This window comes from Oncorhynchus keta, chromosome 7 (assembly GCF_023373465.1).
Source record: "Oncorhynchus keta strain PuntledgeMale-10-30-2019 chromosome 7, Oket_V2, whole genome shotgun sequence".
NCBI classification, from domain to species: domain Eukaryota; kingdom Metazoa; phylum Chordata; class Actinopteri; order Salmoniformes; family Salmonidae; genus Oncorhynchus; species Oncorhynchus keta.
Window position 1 is genome coordinate 32,225,054 of NC_068427.1, and position 16,480 is coordinate 32,241,533.

General features: G+C 42.1%; 1 protein-coding gene and 1 long non-coding RNA gene across 3 annotated transcripts in view; one reads left to right on the top strand and one right to left on the bottom strand.

The window, feature by feature from the left end:
- The first annotated feature begins 1,628 nt into the window (after window positions 1-1,628).
- Window positions 1,629-10,376, top strand: LOC127931279 (uncharacterized). The gene is made up of 3 exons (XR_008140596.1): window positions 1,629-2,173; window positions 4,148-4,318; window positions 9,093-10,376. It is a non-coding gene; the product is annotated as an uncharacterized LOC127931279 (long non-coding RNA).
- Window positions 10,377-11,617: 1,241 nt separating this feature from the next.
- Window positions 11,618-16,480, bottom strand: part of ube2e3 (ubiquitin-conjugating enzyme E2E 3 (UBC4/5 homolog, yeast)) — a 62,109-nt gene continuing 57,246 nt past the window's right edge. For both annotated transcript variants that reach the window (XM_035773967.2, XM_035773968.2), the window contains exons 5-6: window positions 13,643-13,790; window positions 11,618-12,476 (exon numbers count right to left, since the gene is read on the bottom strand). In XM_035773967.2, coding sequence (XP_035629860.1) covers window positions 12,379-12,476; window positions 13,643-13,790 — 246 coding nt within the window. In that variant the 3' untranslated portion in view covers window positions 11,618-12,378. The remainder of the gene's footprint in view (window positions 12,477-13,642; window positions 13,791-16,480) is intronic.

Sequence of the window (16,480 nt, forward strand, 5' to 3'; positions counted from 1 at the left end):
GGTGCCACAGGGTTCAATTCTCGGGCCGACTCTTTTCTCTGAATATATCAATGATCTCGCTCTTGCTGCTGGTGATTCTCTGAGCCACCTCTACACAGACGACACCATTCCGTATACATCTGGCCCCTCTTTGGACACTGTGCTAACAAACCTCCAAACGAGCTTCGACGCCATACAACACTCCTTCCGAGGCTTTTAAATGTAAGTAAACTAAGTAAAACTAAGTGTATGCTCTTCAACCAATTGCTGCCCGCACCCAACCGCCCGAATAGCATCACTACTCGGTTCTGACTTAGAATATGTGGACAACTACAAATACCTAGGTGTCTGGTTAGACTGTAAATTCTCCTTCCAGACTCATATTAAGCATCTCCAATCCAAAATTAAATCTAGAATCGGCTTCCTATTTCGCAACAAAGCCTCCTTCACTCATGCTGCCAAACATACCCGCGTAAAACTGACTACCCTACCGATCCTTGACTTTGGTGATGTCATTTACAAAATAGCCTCCAACACTCTACTCAGCAAACTGGATGTAGTCTATCACAGTGCCATCTGTTTTATCACCAAAGCCCCATATACTACCCATCACTAGGACCTGTATGCTCTTGTTGGCTGGCCCTCACTACATCTTCGTTGCCAAACCCACTGGCTCCAGGTCATCTATAAGTCTTTGCTAGGTAAATCCCCGCCTTATCTCAGCTCACTGGTCACCATAGCAACACCCACCCGTAGCACGCGCTCCAATAGGTATATTTCACTGGTCATTCCCAAAGCCAATACTTCCTTTGGCCGCCTTTCCTTCCAGTTCTCTGCTGCCAATGACTGGAACAAATGGCAAAAATCACTGAAGCTGGAGTCTCATATCTCCCTCTCTAACTTTAAGCATCAGATATCAGAGCAGCTTACTGATCATTGCACCTGTACATATTCCATCTGTAAACAGCCCACCCAACTACCTCATCCCCATATTATGTATTCTTTTGCTCCTTTGCACCCCAGTATCTCTACATGTACATCATCATCTGCACATCTATCACTCCAGTATCAATGCTGAATTGTAATTATTTCACCTCCATTGCCTATTTTTTGCCTTACCTCCCTACTCTTCTACATTTGCACACACTGTGCATAGACTTTTCTATTGTGTTATTGACTGTATGTTTGTTTATGTGTAACTCTGTTGTTGTTTTTGTCACACTGATTTGCTTTATCTTGGCCAGGTCGCAGTTGTAAATGAGAACTTGTTCTCAGCTGGCCTACCTGGTTAAATAAAGGTTAAATAAATAAATAAATAAAATGGGCCAATGATCTCTGCGGCAGCAGCAGCTGCTATGGTTTGTGAGAGAAGAGAATCTCATGTTGGAGTCTGATTGGCTGGCTGGCTGACTGCTAAACTGCCATGACAACAGCACCCGAGACGACATACTTAGCCACTCATCTAAGCTCCATCATGAAAACAAAGCAACTCCAATCTCTGTGTCACTGGCTGTTCAACCAGAATCTGGAACAGTGTGGATACACCGCCATCTGTTGGTCACATAAACTAGCACACATACACTAGAGATAGAAATAAAAACATCAATTTAGAGATTAAGATTAGGTTTGCTAGATTACATTTGACAGATGTAGCTACTATTCCTTGGAAGAATCTCATCGTGAATCTGATAAGATAATGGATGGAACAACAATGGCTGTCTCAAAGTAGTTTTTGACTACAGCATGTGTTTGGGGGCCAATTATACACCTTCTGGCTTTCTGTTCCAAGTCAGGCTTGGCTCATGGGATCAGCTGACTGTAGGGACACAGCACACTGCCCTTACGCTATCATGACACTGTGACATGCCTGCTGACACCGTGCTGCTAGTGGATGGCTGTGAAGAATGGAGCTGCAATGGATAGCTGCTATTTTACGGACTCCTGACCAATTATGCTATTTTGTATGTGTTTTTGCGATGATCTTAACTTTTTTTGTCCATAAAGATTCCGCCATCATTTCCTATGACTGAAAAGAGCTTCTGGACATCAGAACAGTGATCATTAACCTTGATTTGGATTAGGATTTCTACTTCAGAGAGTCTGTGGCACAGGACATACTGCTCACCCCGGACCAGGCCCTAATCCCAGAGACTCGGAAAAGGAAGAGATGGCATTAGAGAGGCCAACTATGTCGGTGAGTACATAATCCGCCTCTACCAGCATGTCATCTGTGCAACTAGAGGCAACCAAACTCTAGATCACCTTTACTCCACACACAGAACCGGTCTGATGAAGCAGAGGCTAACCTACAGGACTGTTTCGCTAGCACAGACTGGAATATGTTTGTGGATTAATCCAATGGCTTTGAGGAATTTACCACATCAGTCACCGGCTTCATTAATAAGTGCATCGATGACGTCTTCCCCACAGTGACCGTAAGCACATATCCCAACCAGAAGGCTAGAGCTGCCGCTTTCAAGATGCGGGACATTAATCCCGGCACTTATAAGAAATCCCGCTATGACCTCCGACAAGCCTTCAAACAGGCAAAGTGTCAATACAGTACTAAGATCGATCCTATTACGCTAGCTCTGACGTTCGTTGGATGTGGCAGGGCTTGCAAACTATCATGGATTACAAAGGGAAACCCAGAATCGAGCTGCACAGTGACGCAAGCCTAAATGTCTTCTATCCTCACGTCGAGGCAAGCAACACTGAACCATGCATGAGAGCACCATGCATGGTTTTAACCTCTCGTTGACCCAGGCTGTAATACCTACATGTTTCAAGCAGACAAAGTCCCTGTGCCCAAGAAAGCCAAGGTAACCTGTCTAAATGACTATTGCCCTGTAGCACTCACATCTGTTGCCATGAAATGCTTTGAAAGGCTGGTTATGGCTCAAATCTACCACATCTACACCAAGAGGAACACCAACACTACCGTTCAAAAGTTTGGGGTCACTTAGAAATGTTCTTGTTTTTGAAAGAAAAGCACTTTTGTTGTCCATTAAAATAACATAAATTTGATCAGAAATACAATGTAGACATTGTTAATATTGTAAATGACTATTGTAGCTGGAAACGGCTGATTTTTAATGGAATATTTACATTGGCGTACAGAGGCCCATTATCATCAACCATCACTCCTGTGTTCCAATGGCACGTTGTGTTAGCTAATCCAAGTTTATAATTTTAAAAGGCTAATTGATCATTAGAAAATCCCTTTGCAATTATGTTAGCACAGCTGAAAACTGTTGTTCTGATTAAAGAAGAAATACAACTGGCCTTCTTTAGACTATTTGAGTATCTGGAGCATCAGCATTTGTGGTTTCGATTACAGGCTCAAAATGGCCAGACAAAAAAAAACGTTCTTCTGAAACTTGTCAGTCTATTCTTGTTCTGAGAAATGAAGGCTATTCCATGCGAGAAAATGCCAAGAAACTGAAGATCTGGTACAATGCTGTGTACTACTCCCTTCACAGAACAGCGCAAACTGGCTCTAAGCAGAATAGAAGGATGAGTGTGAGGCCCCAGTGCACAACTGCGCAAGAGGACAAGTACTTTAGAGTGTCTAGTTTGAGAAACAGATGCCTCACTAGTCCTCATCTGGCAGCTTCATTAAATAGCACCCGCAAAACACCAGTCTCAATGTCAACAGTGAAGAGGCGACTCCGGGATGCTGGCCTTCTAGGCATAGTTGCAAAGGAAAAGCCATATCTCAGACTGGCCAATAAAAAGAAAAGGTTAAGATGGGCAAAAGAATACAGTCACTGGACAGAGGAACTCTGCCTAGAAGGCCAGCATCCCGGAGTCGCCTCTTCACTGTTTACGTTGAGACTAGTGTTTTGCGGGTACTGCACTACAGAGTGCAATATGTACGGCCCAGTATATCACTGGGTTTGAGCTCCTTGCCATCTCGGAACTCTATACCAGGCGGTGTCAGAGGAAGGCCCTAAAATCTGTCAAAGACTCCAGCCACCCAAGTCATAGACTCTCTCTGCTACAACACGGCAAGTCTGAAACCAACAGAACCCTGAAAACCTTCTACCCCAAGCCATAAGACTGCTATATAGTTTGTTAAATAGTTAAATGAATACATAGCTGGACAATCTGCATGGACCCCTTTTGAACTAACTTTGGCCCTCTTTTAACTAACATGTTTCCACAGCTCCAGAGTCCAACGGGGTAAGCTTTACACCACTCCAACCGACGCTTGGCATTGCGCATGGTGATCTTAGGCTGGTTTGCGGCTGCTCGGCCATGGAAACCCATATCATGAAGCTCCCGGCGAACAGTTCTTGTGCTGACATTGCTTCCAGAGGCCGTTTGGAACTCGGTAGTGAGTATTGAACTGAGGACAGACGATTTTTACTCGCTACGCACTTCAGCACTCTGTGGTCCCATTCTGTGAGCTTGTGTGGCCTACCACTTCGCAGCTGAGCCATTGTTGCTCCTAGACTTTTCCACTTCACAATAACAGCACTTGACTGGGGCAGAAATTTGCAGGGCAGAAATTTGACAAACTGACTTGTTTGGACAGGTGGCATCCTATGACGGCGCTACATTTAAAGTTACTGAGCTCTTCAGTAAGGTCTACTGCCAATGTTTGTCTATGGAGATTGCATGGATGCGTGCTCGATTATATATACCTGTCAACAACAGGTGTGGTTGAAATAGCCAAAGCCACTAATTTAATGGGTTGTCCACATACTTGTTTTTATATATATAGTGTATCTCCCTCAATTGCCTAGTACTCCTGCATACTGACTCGGTACTGGTTCACCATGCATATAGCCAAGTTATTGTTGCTTGGTGTGTATTTATTATTACTTGTATTATTACTTTTCTATTATTTCTCTATTTTCTTTCTCTCTGCATTGTTGGGACGGGCCTGTAAGTAAGTATTTCACTGTTAGTCTGCACATGTTGTTCATGAAGCATGTGACTAATACAATTTGATTTGATTTGTTCAATCTCCCCTCTTCATTGGTTCTTCTTAACCTTTGACTGGATGACACACAGGCTCACTTTCTAGTACAGCACAAGTGCTAGGAATTATTACTAGAACACATGTAGAACAATTTCAAATGACTCGAAATGGCTGATATTTAGTTTGACCATGCATAACCACATTATAATGCATTATACATAATCTCATCTGAGTCATGGATAGTTTGACCCAATTAAAGCCATTTAAATAGGGAGTTGGGGGCCCACAGGTCCTCAAGGAGGAAATTCCTTGTTTTACATGCGTATAAAAAAGCAAGAACCAATGTGCAAACAATTACTTGTGGTGAGAATTCTACATTAGAAATACCTCAAATTTGTAACGGAAATGTAGTGTTTAAAGCGTGATAGTCATTCCAAGTTTATTTTCTCTTAAAAACCTTGGTGGGAAGGAAGGTTTTTGGAATAGTTTTATATCCTGGACCAAAGCCTATGTCCAGTTTGGATGGCTCTGTCTTTCCCTGTCAAAAGACACAAGCTCTGGTTTTTGAACTAGGGCAAAACACCGCATGAAGGAAGCCAAAAGATTTTTAGCCAGCCAAGAGAGCAACACTCCTACACACTATCCATTCCTTATCCATCTGGATAATACAGGTACAGTACATGTTTGGAAAGTGTGTCCTTGGGTGATAAATTCAACACTGCATCCTTTACAAGGAAGAAATAACACCCAGGCAATTTTTTATTTCTAATTAAATTACAGCCGAACTCAGGTTTGTGTGATTTCATTATGACCATGTAGGCCTAGTGAAAAGGGTTTCAGATTAAAGGAAATGTTGCACGGCCTGCCATTAGAAACACATAGTCCTTCAGAAACATTAAGGACGGTTTTAGCCGCCCAAGACAGACAAACACACACACCCTCCATCCGAGGTCTTCTATTGTGACTCTGGCTTATGGTAATTCAGAGATCCATAGCACACAGAGAGCAGACCACAGATCACTTAATCTCAATTAACTCATTGTGTCTGCCACTTGTAATGGCTCTAACACCACGGGAGAGGATTAAAGAGGAGAGGGGAGAGGAGGTAGGAGAGTGTGACTATGCCGACAGAGAGGGGTCTGCTTACTCTATTTCTGACCACTTGGCACAAGAGAGGAAGAGAGTTGCCTCTGTACACTTTTTATTGATACTGTTTACAGGCCTCCTGGGCCGTATATAGCACTCCTCACTGAGTTCACTTAGTTCCTATCGGACCTCGTAGTCATGGCAGATAATACATTAAAACATTTTGGTGACTTCAATATTCACACAGAGAAACTTTTGGAGCCATCATTGACTCATTGAGTTTTTACATGTCTCGGGACATATGCATAGTTTTGTCCTGTGGAATAAATATTGTGGATCTAAATGTTTTTTAATCATAATCCTGGACTATCGGACCACCATCTTATTATGTTTACAATCACAACAAAGAATTTGCTTAGACCTCAACCAAGGATTCTCAAAAGCCACGCTATAAATTCTTGAACAACCCAAAGATTCCTAAATGCCCTTCCTGAGTCCCTCCCCTTACCAAAGAATGTCAGAGTACAAGAATCAGTTAACCACATAACTGAGGATCTAAACTTAACCTTGCGTAATACCCTAAATGCAGTTTCACTGCTAAAAACAAAAAAAATCGGTCACAAGAAACTAGCTCCCTGGTATACAGAAAATACCCAAGACCCGAAGCAAGCTTCCAGAAAATTTGAACAGAAATGGTGGTCCACCAAATTGGAAGTCTTCTGGCTAGCTTGGAAAGACAGTACCGTGCAATATCGAAAAGCTCTCACTGCTGATCTAACAGTCTACTTTTCCAACCTGATTGAGGAGAATAAATACAATCCAAAATGTATTTTTGATACAGTCACAAAGCTAACTAAAAAGCAGCATTCACCAAGTGAGGATGGCCTTCACTTCAGCCGTGATGAATTCATTAACTTCTTAGATGAAAATAAAAAATTAATAAAAAATACGGACTCCTCTTTGAATATGCATATTTCTCCAAAACTAATTTGTCCTGCGTCTGCACAGAACTGCCAGGACCTCGGATCAATAGATACTCAAGTTTTCTATACATTCACAAAAATAGTCATGGCCTCTAAACCTTGAAGCTGTCTACTGGACTTAGTCCAACTAAACTTTAGAAAGAGCTTCCTGTGCTTGGCCCTCCTATGTTGAACATAATAAATGGCTCCCTATCCTCCAGATGTGTACCAAACTCATTAAAAGTGTCAGTAATAAAACCTCTCCTGAAAAAGCCAAACCTTGGCACGGAAAATTACAAAAACTATCGGCCTCTGTCGAATCTCCCATTCCTCTCAACATTTGTTTTTGAAATCATTTGCTCAGCAACTCACTGCCTTCCTGAAGACAAATACTGTATACGAAATCCCCCGGACTGGTTTTAGACCACATCATAGTACTGAGACCGCACTTGTGAAGGTGGTAAATTACCTTTTAATGGCGTCAGACCAAGGCTCTGCACCTGTCCTCGTGCTCCTAGACCTTAGTGCTGCTTTTGACACGATCGATCACCACATTCTTTTGGAGAGATTGGAAATCGTAATTGGTATACACGGACAAGTTCTTGCCTGGATTAGTTCTTATCTGTTGGAAAGAGATAATTTTGTCTCTGTGGATAGGATAGTTTGTCCTCTGACAAATCAGTGGTACGTTTCGGTGTTCCTCAAAGTTCCATTCTAGGACCACTATTGTTTTCACTTTATATGCTACCTCTTGGGGATATCATTTGGAAACACAATGTCAAATTTCACTGCTATGCAGACGACACACATTTGTACATTTCGATGAAACATGGTGAAGCCCCAACATTGCCTACCCTGGAAGCGTGTGTTTCAGACATAATGAAGTGGATGACAGAAAATGTTTTACTTTTAAACTCAGACAAAACAGAGATGTTAGTTCTAGGTCCCAAGAAGGAAAAGGAGATCTGCCCATCGGATCTCACAATGAATCTCAAAGGTTGCTCAGTACAATTGTCTCAAATAAAACTGTGAAGGACCTCCGAGTTACTTTGGACCCTGATCTAGCTTTTGACGAACACATACAAAATATATCAAGAGCAGTCTTTTTCCATCTTCTTGCAATAATGTAAAACTTTTTGTCCCAAAATTAGGGAGAAAAGCTAATCCATAATTTTTTCACTTTGTCTACCCGGATAAGGCACTAAATAAACTTCAGGTAGTGCTAAATACGACTGCTAGAATCTTGACTAGAACTAAAACATTTGATCATATTACTCCAGTGCTAACCTCTACACTTGCTTCCCGTTAAGGCTAGGGCTGACTTCCAAAGTTTTACTGATAACATAAAAAGCATTACATGGACTTGCTCCTACCTATCTTGCCGATTTGGTCCTGCCGTACATACCTGCATGTACACTACGGTCACAAGACACAAGCTTTCTTATTGTTCCTAGAATTTCTAAGCAAACAGCTGGAGGCAGTGCTTTCTCCTAATAGAGCTACATTTTTATGGAATGGTCTGCCGATCCATGTGAGAGACGCAGACTCTGTCTCATCCTTTTAGTCTTTACTAAAGACTCATATCTTCAATAGGTCCTATGATTGAGTGTAGTCTAGCCCAGGGGTGCAAAGGTGAATGTCAATGTCCTGGATCGACGAACCACCCTTGCTGTCTCTTCCTGGCCTGCTCCCCACTCTCCTCTGGGATTGTCAGCCTCTGACCCTATTACGGGGGCTGAGTCACTGGCTTGCTCTCGCTCTCCCATCCTTTCTGTCCTCGGGCTTGTGCGGTGGGGGAGATCTTTGTGGGCTATACTCCACCTTCTTTCAGGGTAGTAAGTTAGTGGTCTGTTGATATCCCTTTGGTGGTGTGGGGGCTGTGCTTTAGCAAAGTGGGTGGGGTCATATCCTGCCTGGTTGGCCCTGTCCTAGGGTAATTTTGGACGGGGACACAGTGTCCCCCGACCCCCCCCCCCATTTCTCAGTCTCCAGGATCTATGCTGCAATAGTCTATGCGCCGGGGGGGGGGCTAGGGTCAGTCTGTCAAACCTTGTGTAATTCTCCTGTATTATCTGGTGTCCTGTGTGATATTAGGTATGTTCCCTCTAATTCTCCCATCTCTCTCTCTCCTGGAGGACCTGAGCCCTAGGACCGTGCCTCAGGACTACATGGCCTGACGACTCCTGACTGTCCCTGTCCGCAGTCCACCTGGATGTGCTACTGATTCAGTTTCTGCTTGTGGCTATGGAACCCTGACCTGTTCACCAGTCATGTTATCTTAGTCCGGTCTTGCTGTGTAGACTCACACACACGGTGGTGGGAAAGGCCTCACTCTCCACTGAATTTCTCTCAGAGACAGCAGGATTGCTGTCAGTCATGGGCCAAGTGGGGCTTCAAACTCAGGGGTGACTCACCCCTGAGTTTGTGGGCTATACTCTACCTTGTCTCATGACAGCAGTCCTGCTGTCTGAGAGAAATTCAGTGGAGAGTGAGGCCCCACTTGGCCCATGGTAGGGAAAGCATTACAGCTTGCCCTACCAGCCATAGGGATTCTCTCAATGTATGTGTGTGTCTGTGATATGTCCATTTATGATCTCCACTCTTTCAATCTTTGAAAGGATAATTAATTACTCTCTCCTTATGCTTCAATTTCTCTTCCTCTGTGTCCCTACTGTGATAATTCCAGTCAGAATTACTGATATACACAGCGTAATTCATGTTATACACAATGTGATAACTACACTGAACAAAAATATAAACGCAACATGTAAAGTGTTGGTTCCATGTTTCATGAGCTGGAATATAAAATCCCAGAAATTGTCCATGAACACAAAAGGTTATTTTACATCCCTGTTGCTGAAAATGTCTCCTTTACCAAGATAATTGATCCCCCTTACAGGTGTGGCATATCAAGAAGCTGATTAAAAAGCATGATCATTACACAGGTGCACCTTGTGCTGGGAACAATACAATGCCACTTTAAAATGTGCGGTTTTGTCACACAACACAATGTCACAGATGTCTCAAGTTTTGAGGGAGCATGCAATTGGTATGCTGACTGGAATGATGTCCACCAGAGCTGATGCCAGAGATTTGAATGTAAATGTCTTTACCATAAACTGCCTCCAACACTGTTTTAGAGACTACAGACCACATGTAGCCACGCCAGCCCAGGACTTCCACATCCGGCTTCTTCACCTACGGGATCATCTGAGGGGGGATTGGGGGGTGCTGAGAGGTATTTCTATCTGTAATAAAGCCCTTTTGTGAGGAAAAACTCATTACGATTGGCTGGGTCTGGCTCCCATCGCTGCATTTCTGCCCAGTCATGTGAAATCCATAGATTTGGGCCTAATTTATTTATTTCAGATCTGATTTCATTATATGAACTGTAGCTGAGTAAAATCTTTGAAATTGTTGCACGTACCTTTCATATTTTTGTTCAGTATAGTTTAGAATTACAACTAGCCATTTATCTTATAAGCATCTCTTCCCATCTAGTCTTTAAAAAGTCTGAATCATCAGATACACCGCAAGTAATCATTTACTTACTGTGGTTTCTCAACGCATCATATGAATATTGCTTCATTAAACCAGCAACATGCTATCTATCTATGGTCATAGAGCATAATTCAATGTAGAACAAGACCATGAGTACTAGAACAATAGCCTCTTCCAGGTGTGTGTAGTTCAAAGATCCAACCACAAGGGGGTGGTCTAACTATGAGAGGGTGATTTTAAGGGTGAAATTGTCCCTAGAAACAGATCTAGGATCAGCTTGCAATACCAACAGCCTAACCTCAACAATTGCGATAAAACACAGACCAGTATGTAGTGGTACATATGCCTTAATCCTAAAGCACCACTACCAGGTATTCTTCTATCCATCTCCAGGGTTATGATACGGGCCAGAGAATATCTATCTCTCACTCCACTGTTGAGGCTAGACAGTGAAAATATAAAAATTAGCCCGAACACTGACAGCAGCTACTCTTCAGAGACCAACTCTTGAACCACACATCAAACAAGTCCGAGATCAATAGAGAATAATGAAAAAACCCACGTCAATTAAAACGAAAACCTGTATCTATGTTTATAGAGTACAGAGGCAGCTAGCAAAAATAGAGAACACTATATCTACTAAATCTACTACAGTTACAAAATTCTACTTGAATAGCATTTACCAGTTTCTCTCTTTCCATCCTTCAACGTTTTCTTTTATTCTCATAGGATTTAACTTCAAGAGATGGAGAGCTGCGTCTGTTTCCCCTTTTATGTGTACTTCAAGTCTAGGTCGATTTGAGCACCGTCTTTTCCTACAGACATCAGTCCTCATATGGTAATAGCAGGTGTAGAATCAGTATGAAATTATACATCTCAAGAGATAACAGTACAGCAGTTTGCAGAGCAGCAGTTCTGAGTGTCCAACTTTATGTAACATAATGACATTGTCTTGGTCATTTCCCGGGGTTCTCTCATTCCTCTCATTGGCCCTGAACAAATTGAGCCTTTCTCTATGTCCCAAATGGCAACCTATCTTCTATGTAGTGCCCTTCTTTGCATGGGCTCTGGTTACAAGTCAGAATATGGTGTCATTTGGGATGCAACCCTGGTTATTGAATGCTAACTGCCAATGTCAATCATCCATGAGTTTACACTGTACAATTCAACCCTTGGGGACAAGTTTATTGTGTTTTGGGGATGTTACAGTGGTGGCTCATCTTTTGTTGAGCTACAAAAAGGTTTCAATGAAATCTCGTTTTCATTACAAATTGACAAGGTAAAACAGAGTCATCACAACAGTATAATGTAACTACATAACTGGAAATGGGTGTCTGGCTTTCATATAAATGACATCATCATCTCTAATAATCTACATCAGCTAGTTGTTTTTTCTTCTTTAACTTCATACAGATAATGGAGAAGGCTAAAATGCACCATAATATTTGGTTGAGACTTTAGGAATAGTTTCCTTTATTACATCACAAAATACATTTTATTTTTTAATATCCCAAAGAAGCAAGACTTGCAAGTAGAGGCATTTAAACATAACTAAAATCTACAGCGACAAAATTCTACTCCAATATACATTTACCTTTTGTTGGGCATTGTCTTCCGACAGATGGCGTCATTCTAACGCTCTGTGTTGTCATGAACTATCAGTGCAGACACTTCGCTATCTGACGTGAGACAATGCCTGCTTGGATCTTTCTCTCTGTCTCTCTTCAGACCCAGTCCTCATAGCAGAGAAAAAATGTGGAGGAGTAGAATCAGTAATCAGACATATACACAGAAGTCCGTATTGTAAAGGCTATAAAGATTTGTTGCACGATGTGACGTCGCCTCCGGGACCTTCACACTGCAGGCAGGGGGACTGGGTGGACAGGGGATCAGACAGGACGGGGTTAGGAGTCGTGACCTCTAAGTGGCGTATCTCTTGGTCCACTGTCGGGCTATCCTGTCATGCTCGGCTCTGTTGGTCAGGTACTGAGTGGCAATGCTACCAACCAGAGGGTCAGCTGAGGAGAGGAAAGGGAGAAGACAGGAAAGAGATGAGCAACGCATTAGTAAGAGGGTTGCGGAAGTCTAAAATGACAGAAGAGGAAAGGGATGAGACAGTCATGAGTAAGAGGCCTTAGTCATTGGTAAGAGGACGAACTTAGATCAAGTCTCAAGCCAGGCATACAGGACTGCGTTTTTTGTTTTTGTATAAATTACTTCATTCAAGAAGAAATTGAAGCATGCATCAAGGTAGAAGAAAGATTGAGTAGGATTTCCACATTTATGGCTGTCCCCTTGTCCCATCCCTGACACAGCGCAAACATTCCACAAGTCAAGTGCAGTGTAATCTCTTTGGTTTTGAGGCTTGCTTTGGGGTTACAGTCTGTTACTGGTGTACAGTATATTTACTGTATGGCTGACTGGTTGACCGCTGTGTCACTCACCAGGGTTGCAGTCTGTATCTACTATACACTGAGTGTACAAAACATTATGAATACCTGCTCTTTACACGACAGGCCGATCAGGTGAATCTATGTGAAAGCGATGATCCCTTATTGATGTTACTTGTTAAACACTTCAAATCAGTCTAGATGAAGGGTAGGAGAAAGGTTAAAGAAGGATTTTTAAGCCTCGAGACAATTGAGACATGGATTGTGTATGTGTGTCATTTAGAGGGTGAATGGGCAAAACAAAAGATTCTAGTGCCTTTTTTAAGTGGTAGTAGGTGCCAGGCACCCCGGTCTGCGTCAAGAACTGCAACGCTGCTGGGGTTTTTCACGCTCAACAGTTTCCCGTGTGTTTAAAAAATGGTCCACAACCCAAAGGACAACCAGCCAACTTGACACAACTGTGGGAAGCATTGGAGTCAACATGGGTAGGCATTCCTTTGGAACGCTTTTGACACATTGTGGAGTCCATGTGCCGATGAATACAGGCTGTTCTGAGAGGGAGGGGGGTGCAACTCACTATTAGGAAGGTTTTCTTAGTGTTTTGTACACTCAGTGTACGTCTGATTGGTTGACCGCTGTGTCACTCACCAAGGTTGCAGTCTGTTGCATGTGTACAGTATATATACTATATGTCTGATTGGTTGACCACTGTGTCACTCACCAGGGTTGCAGTCTGTTACATGTGTACAGTATATATACTATATGTCTGATTGGTTGACCACTGTGTCACTCACCAGGGTTACAGTCTGTGAGCAGGGAACAGATGGACAGCAGCACCTTGGAGATGGTGAGGGCGGGGCTCCAGTTGTCCTTCAGGATATCCAGGCAGATCACACCCTGACTGTTGATGTTACAGTGGTAGATCCTGGTGCGGAATGTCACCTACGGAATGAAATAAAGCAGATCTAACATCACCTAAGAAATAACATAAAGTTGATCCAGACAGATCAAACCCTGACTGTCGATGAAACAGTGGTAGTTCCAGGCGCAGAATGTTAACTAGGAGACAACATAAAGTAAATATATACAGTTGAAGTCGGAAGTTTACATACACCTTAGACAAATACATTTAAACTCAGTTTTTCACAATTCCTGACATTTAATCAGAGTAAAAATTCCCTGGCTTAGGTCGGTTAGGATCACCACTTTAGTTTAAGAGTGTGAAATGTCAGAATAATAGTAGAGAATGATTTATTTAAGCTTTTTTTCTTTTGTCACATTCCCAATGTGTCAGAAGTTTACATACACTCAATTAGTATTTGGTAGCATTGCCTTTAAATTATTTAACTTGGGTCAAATGTTTTGGGTAGCAATCCAAAAGATCCCACAATAAGTTTTGGCCCATCTCTCCTGACAGAATTGGTGTAAATGAGTCAGGTCTGTAGGCCTCCTTGCTCACACACGCCTTTTCAGTTCTGCCCACAAATTTTCTATGGGATTGAGGTCAGGGCTTTGTGATGGCCACTCCAATACCTTGACTTTGTTGTCCTTAAGCAATTTTGCCACAACTTTGGAAGTATGCTTGGGATCATTGTCCGTTTGGAAGACCCATTTGTGACCAAGCTTTTAACTTCCTGACTGATGCTTGAGATGTTGCTTCAATATATCCACATCATTTTCCAGCCTCATGAAGCCATCTATTTTGTGAAGTGCACCAGTCCCTCCTGCAGCAAAGCACCCCACAACATGCTGCCACCCCCGTGCTTAACGGTTGGGATGGTGTTTGTTTCATCAGACCAGAGGACATTTCTCAAAAAAGTATGATCTTTGTCCTCATGTACAGTGGCAAACCGTAGTCTGGCTTTATTTATGGCGGTTTTGGAGCAGTGGCTTCTTCCATGCTGAGTGGCCTTTCAGGTTATGTTTCGATATAGGACTCGTTTATGTGGATATAGATCATGTTGTACCTGTTTCCTCCAACATCTTCACAAGGTCCTTTGCTGTTGTTCTGGGATTGATTTGCACCCCCCAAGGAAGTTCATATCTAGGAGACAGAACGCGTCTCCTTCCTGAGCGGTATGATGGCTGCATGGTCCCATGGTGTTTATACTTGCGTAATATTGTTTGTACAGATGAACGTGGTACCTTCAGGCATTTGGACATTTCTCCCAAGGATGAACCAGACTTGTGGACGTCTACAATTTTCTTTCTGAGGTCTTGGCTGATTTCTTTTTATTTTCCCCATCTAAAACAAAATCCAGAAAATCACATTGTATGACTTTTAAGTAATTAATTTGCATTTTATTGCATGACATAAGTATTTGATACATCAGAAAAGCAGAACTTAATATTTGGTACAGAAACCTTTGTTTGCAATTACAGAGATCATACGTTCGGATGAAAAGCGTGCCTAGAGTAAACTCCCTGCTACTCAGGCCCAGAAGTTAATATATGCATATTATTATGCATTATTAGTAGTATTGGATAGAAAACACTCTAAAGTTTCTAAAACAGTTTGAATGAGGTCTGTGAGTATAACAGAACTCATATGGCTGGCGAAAACCTGAGAAAAATCGCAGGCGAAAACCTGAGAAAAATCCAACCAGGAAGTGGAAAATCTGAGGTTTGTAGTTTTTCAACTCATTGCCTATCGAATATACAGTGTTTGTGGGGTCATGTTGCACTTCCTAAGGCTTCCACTAGATGTCAACAGTCTTTAGAACATTGTTTGAGGCTTCTACTGTGAAGTGGGGGCGAATGAGAGCTGATTCAAACAGAGGTCTGCCAGAGTGGCATGAGCTGATCACGCGCACAATCGTGAGAGCGACCTGCGTTCCATTGCATTTCTAACGACAAAGGAATTCTCCGGTTGGAACATTATTGAAGATTTATGTTAAAAACATCCTAAAGATTTATTCTATACATCGTTTGACATTTTTCTACAAACTGTAATATAACTTTTTGAACTTTTCGTCTGAATTTTCACCTGGACTTGCCCGCACCTCGTGAGTTTGGATTTGTTTACTAAAAGCGCTAACAAAAGGAGGTATTTGGTCATAAATGATGGACTTTATGGAACAAAACAAACATTTATTGTGGAACTTGGATTCCTGAGAGTGCATTCTGATGAAGATCATCAAAGGTAAGTGAATATTTATAACGCTATTTCTGACTTTTACTGACTCCACAACATGGCAGGTATCTGCATGGCTTGTTTTTGTGTCTGAGCGCCGTACTCAGATTATTGCATGGTTGGCTTTTTCCGTCAAGATTTTTTTAAAATCTGACACAGTGGTTGTATTAAGGAGAAGTATATCTATAAATCTGTGCATAATACTTGTATCTTTTATCAAAGTTTACTATTTGTGTAAATTGATGTGGCTCTCTGAAATTTTGCCGGATGTTTTCGAGGCACAACATTACTGACCATAAAGCGCCAATGTAAACTGAGATTTGTGGATATAAATATGAACTTTATCGAACAAAACATACATATATTGTGTAACATGAAGTCCTATGAGTGCCATCTGATGAAGATCATCAAAGGTTAGTGATTAATTTTATCTCTATTTCTGCTTTTTGTGACTCCTCTCTTTTGGCTGGAAAATGGCTGTATGTGTTTTTGTGTCTAG